We start from the raw sequence: 6,000 nt of genomic DNA, 5'->3' as shown, positions 1-6,000 counted from the left end.
TGAGTTACAATATTCTATTTCAGAAAACTAAGAGATTATTTATACTAGGATGAACAAATATCATACTGGACTTCTTAAATGAATAACAATTCTGCTTCCCTACTATTGGGATATTTATCTGTCTTTCTATCCATCTGCTTGTATGCATCTAAGTATTTGTACATCCTATCAGAATTGCAAAATGCATACAAGTAAATGCCAACAAAATCTCAAAATACAATTAAATTTAGGACATTTTTGCCTTGAATGGGCTCCATACTTAATCTCAATTATTCTTTGAAATTTGGAAGAATAATATGTATTATAACACAAATAAACATATGATTTGAGTTAGAATCATTGATGACAAAATGTTAATCGAAAGTACCAACACAAGGGTGAGTTGGTTGAACAGACTGTGTGTAGTTGGGGACTTCCAAATGATTGTCATGTGGGCGTGTGTGACTAACAGTATTGTTGATTATACACTAGAATGTTGTGGCCTAGAAATAATGCTTAATTTTGTTCCAAGCATTTTGTTCAACCTGATATGCAAACAGTAATATATCTCAATGTCTCCTGGAAGATGAAACCTTAAATCATTTAAGAACACAAGCAACAAAATTAACTGTTATCAGACTTCGGTTTATTGTAAAATTTAGCAAAGTTTTTCTTGTAATCCCTGACCCGTTGCTCTGAAAACAAAAGCAAAAACATAATTATTGCTTATACTTTTCCCCCTACTTTGTTTGTGCTACTGTAAAAGAAGGGAGAAAATCATTGTAATAAATAAAAAATAGAGATATAACAGAGGAAAATAAATCAGTTCAGATGAGAAGTATTAGGAGCAACAGAAATACCATTAAGCAGTTTCAAAATCAGCTTCTTTTAAAAAGGTCATCTTATTAAAATAAAAATCACACCAAAAATATAGCAGCAGAGAAGAAGGATAAATACAAGTTAATTGCACACCAGTCCCATGCAAAAAACTGTGTCACTAGCCAAAGCAGTAGTAGTCTGAATCCAATTTAGGACGCTTGTGTAGTGCCTGTGGGTCCTCTATTAGGGAGCTGTCACTGAATTGGTCCAAGTCTGAAGGGGTCTGATGGCCTGGGACATCATCTGCCAATGTGTCCAGATAACTTCCCACGGAAATGCCATCCAGCCCATCACTGCCATCGTGTAGGCTGTTGTAGCTGCCACGTAAGGAGGTGCTCTGACTCTCCAACAAACTGCACAGGCTACCACTGAGGCTGCTGCCTCTGCTGGTAATGGTGGCTTTCTCTTCAATCATCCACTTGATGGACTCGATGCTCTCATTGATTACAAGCAACTGGCGCATGAGCCTGACGTCTGTGGCTCTGAGGTTAATCTATGGAGAAGGAGAGAAAAAAGACATTCCAGTTATTTTACATTCTTGAAAGACTTCAAATTCATTTGGGGACTTTCTGCTGCATTTCAGAATTTTAAATTCACAGAAAAAAATATAAGTGGACTGGATCTCAGGAACTTTTGAAAATTGCTGACTGATGGTAGGAGTTGTAATAAAAAAACTCACTTCCTGCCAGATTCATCAGGCTCCAAAAGGTACAACAAAACCCCTGCTGCATCCCTGACCCTAACCAAGTGACCTGAACATATCATATTGAATGGCAAGTTCTCTACTACAAAATTTATTTTCTCTTTGGCCAGATTAAGTTCATTAATGTTTACATTGTAGTATATATGTGAGTCCTGAGGGGTGGGGAGAAAATGAAGGTGAAGAAATTAAGGAGTCATCCTCAGCTCATGGAAGACTCTAAAAGCCTCTGATTATAGAGTGATAATGTGCCAAGTGTCATCATAAAAGTACAGCATTCATTAGCAAAATATAATAACACTATATGGCAGGTATTATTATTTTTGTCTTCATTTTACAGATGAAGAAGATAAATCTATAGAAAAGAGTTAAGAGTACAAGAAAAAGGCCTGTATTCTTAATGACTATATTAACATAGACAGTGCTGAATAATGCTTTTGCTTTTAAGAAACAAATTGCTCTAATATTCCCTGAATCCAAAGGATGGTGATACACTAGGCTGATCCAATTTATGAGATGAAGTGAACAAATATTTCTGTAGATCTGACTATTTGTTTCAGATATATCAAGGGCACCGCAATCAAAAGTGGGATATCAGATGTTGGGAAGGTCTGAGATCTCCCTTATGTGCCTTCTAGGTGTGTGGTCCTTCTGATAGATCTAAGTTACTTCCGGGATATCTATCTCCACAGCCACAAAGCAGAGTCTCTTCGCAGGTCCCACAGTTTACTGTAAACATTTGGTAATATCAAGAGGTGGTGTTTGGGGAGATGGTGCTGTAAGAACTCCCATGATTGTTCTGTTGAAACAGAAGAGATAGGGCTCTTGAGTCCAGAGCCTGGCAGGGCCATGTTTGGCCACTAGAGGTCCTAGTCACATTCTCTATGGTTGGTTGGTTGGTTTTTTTGAGACAGAGTCTGGCTCTATTGCCCAAGCTGGAGTGCAGTGGCGCAATCTTGGCTCACTGCAACCTCTGCCCCCTGGGTTCAAATGATTCTTCTGCCTCAGCCTCGCGAGTAGCTGGGAATACAGGCACACACCACCATGCCCAGCTAATTTTTAGTATTTTTAGTGGAGACAGGGTTTCACCATGCTGGCCCGGCTGGTCTCAAACTCCTGACCTCGTGATCTGCCCACCTCAGCCTTCCAAAGTGCTGGGACTACAAGTGTGAGCCACCACACCTGGCCTTCTCTATGGTTTAAAAATTGATTTCTGTCCCTCCAGTTGGGTTATTGACCCAAAAGTCTCAGTCATACTAATTCTTTCGTAGGATCCAGAGCTAATTCAGATTTATGTCAGTTTCTGGAATTATCTGAATTAACATTCATTCTTGTATGACTCACACTGTAAGGAAGAAAAGAGCGAATTGTCCTCAAAAGTATTCATTTGTATTGTAAAAATATTTCCATGTGAGGAGTTAATCCATAACTGAAGGATCGAGGGAACATGATGAACAAACATTAGGAGAGGTGGAAGTTCCATTAATAACTCCAAGAGATGCAAGATTGTGCAGGTTTCAAAAGAGTAAAAATATATCTATGAATACAAAAAGCATAAAGTACAATTTAAAATCCCTTAATTTTACTGGAATATTGAAGTGACTTGAGTGACTTCTTCGTCTTCTCTGAACAAAGCACTAAAAATAAATTGCACAGGGAGTAACAAAGAAAATTACTTTTCACTGAGACGTTCATGAACAGAAGGATGTGAACTTAGCCTTGAGATGCCCCTCTATTTGTTGGGGTGTCTCAATAACCTTGCAATGACTTTATGTTGAGGAAGGAGGGTTTCTGACAGTCTTTATGTTTAAATTCATCCGCACACCCTATGAGCCAGGAAGACGATGGTCAAGTTACAAGTAATACAACAAATATTTATAAATCAACAACAATTTGCCTAGGTCCACTGAGCAGCCCAGAAAAATCAGTATGAGTCAAACTTTTGCAAAATTATTCAGCAGTCATCTGTAGCAGATAAAACATGCTGGCCCCTTATAAGGTATGGCACAATATCAATCTGACCATTTCCCAACAACTTCCCAAATGAATCACAGTTGCATTTATTCACATCTCCACCCTCTCCCATGAAAACGTTCCAGCCCATTCCAGCTCTGGGCATGCTCCTCTGTCATTCCCCATTCTTGAAAAACTTCACTCTCTTCCTCTCCAAATACTCTCCATTCTCCAAGTCATACTTCTCTCATCAAGCACTACTTGAGGGCTCCAGCCTCCTCTGCTGGCCTGCTTCACCACTACAGTCCTATTAGCTTATCTCCCAACATAGCTTAACTTTGTACTCTCATATACTGCCAATGATTGTCTTTCAGCATTTTCAACTAGGCTGTGAGCTCCTAAAAGAAAGAAGCCATGTCTCACATTTCTTCTATATCTTAAGGTCTGTCCTAAGCATTGGTTGATTTTTGGGAATAGTCATAATTAGTTGATTTTTGGAAATAGCCATAATTTTAGGAACTGTGAAAGTTTAGCTCTTAAGACAGTAGTAATACATGTTCATAACAACTATGCCACCAGGGGTTAAAACATACTTAGAATACATTTTTTTTGTCAGCAATTTTTTTCTGACTTACACAGTGGCTACATCAAGTACAAGTTTTTCAGTTTTATTAAGCAATGAGAAGAAAAGAGGAGTGGACTATGAAGTAACAAAAGCTTCCTTTGACCATGAAATGCCTTATTTAAATAGGAAAATCTTTTTTTTTTTTTTTTTTTTTTTTTTTTTAACTGAAAGGAAAACATTCACAGGCCATTGAACCACTGTTGGGAAAAAAAACGACGAAAGCAAGTTGGTTAGAACGTGTTGATCTGGTTGATAATGATTATAGATTTAACTGTGTCTAACCCTGTGTCCTCCCAGGAGAGAGTAAACAGCTTCCCACCGTGGGAGCGCTGGGCATGCAGGTTCACACGCTGGCAGGTCCATCACCAGGAGCTCCAGGCACAGAGAGCCCTGGGCCGGCCCAGCTGCTGCACTCTGCTTTCTCTAAGCACCAAGGTGCGGTTATGCTACCGATGACCCTTGAAAGTATGAGCAATGCACCAAAGAACTAAATCACAATGACTCTTCTGTCTCTAGTAACCGCTCCGCCTTTCCTCACTGTTATTCATTTCAGTCTTTATGAAGTCTAGCCATCAATTAAAAACAGAGTAGCCTTGCCCTGGCAGCATGAAACTGTGTGTTTCCTTCTGTTGGAGTCTTACAAGGTCCCGCAACTTGACTTTGAGGATACTGAGAGTTGAGATCTCCTAAGGGTCTGAGTTTAAATGTCACCTCCTTGGAGAACCTGATTCCTGATCAATCATAGTATGCAATACCCATGCCTAGATTAATATTACATTTTCATGTCTGTTTCCTTCATAATATTTATGACTAGTTGAAATCATAATCTTTATCATGGATTTACCTATTATTTTCTGTTTCCCCCATGAGCATGGAAGCACCACAGAGTGCTTGGGTCTTGATCTGTCCTGGTCACCACTCTATGCCAAGACCTAGAAGAGTATCTCACACAAAGTAGGTGCTAAATTAGTACCTGTCCAACACCTGAATAACAAACATTGCTTCAGATTGGATTATCTGTTGGAATCTGGGGTTTTGCTGTGGGTCAGTAGTATGTGACTTGAGAGGGGAAACAAAGTAGCCTCAGGAAAGAACATTTCAATATTGAAGCATTCCCAGCAGATAATCCCTTCTATTCCTTCTCCAGATTCAAACACTGAGTAACTGGTGTGAGGTTATTCCTAGCTTAAATTTACAGAGTATGAGATAGTATCTCTAAAAGGAAGTGGACTTCAAGGTGTGAGTCACACTCCAAACATTATTCTATTTGTTCAAGGGTGATAACCGGTACTAGCACAGTGTGGGTGTTCTGTAAACACTTGGCAAAATGAATTGAACAAAGGGAACAAACAACCAGGACATGTACCAAAAAACAACACAACAACAAAAAAATAAGGTTTGGACTGATTGATCCAAAGGTCCAAAGATATGTGGATGTCCTTTCTTCTTTTCCTCTTCATTTCCCCTCCTCCACACTTGTCCTTACAGTTTATGTCATATGGTTCAGCTTCCTACTTAGTCTCTCAGGCTTCAGGATTGTGATGTCACAGGTCTCTGTATTTTAGGGAGAATGCGGAGATTTCATGTCATTTTTTTTTTGACAGGTGATGAACTGAGTCTATGGTAGAACTTGAAATGAGGAATCTTGAAGGAGAAAATATTCTTAACAGTAAACTTTCCCAGACACCTTTTTTTCTTCTAGGCTGCCATTTTAATACTGAAAGAATACAAAGGTTATACGTTGGCGCAATGGAATCTAAGAAAGCAGTCGGATTTTTGGTTGCTAATCAAGTTGACTTCTTTGTGATGTTGTATGAGAACCATGGTACTGACTCCAATCTGCCACTGCCACTATCTTCTTATT

General features: G+C 39.1%; 1 protein-coding gene across 1 annotated transcript in view; it reads right to left on the bottom strand.

Moving 5' to 3' along the window:
• Nucleotides 1-603: 603 nt before the first annotated feature.
• Nucleotides 604-6,000, bottom strand: part of LOC105489105 (leucine rich adaptor protein 1 like) — a 47,531-nt gene continuing 42,134 nt past the window's right edge. The window contains exon 2 of the mRNA XM_011753794.3: nt 604-1,351. Within this exon, the coding sequence (XP_011752096.1) occupies nt 977-1,351 (375 nt within the window). The 3' untranslated portion in view covers nt 604-976. The remainder of the gene's footprint in view (nt 1,352-6,000) is intronic.

Source organism: Macaca nemestrina, chromosome 14, assembly GCF_043159975.1.
Source record: "Macaca nemestrina isolate mMacNem1 chromosome 14, mMacNem.hap1, whole genome shotgun sequence".
NCBI classification, from domain to species: Eukaryota; Metazoa; Chordata; class Mammalia; order Primates; family Cercopithecidae; genus Macaca; species Macaca nemestrina.
This window is presented reverse-complemented; position numbering and strand designations above follow the sequence as displayed.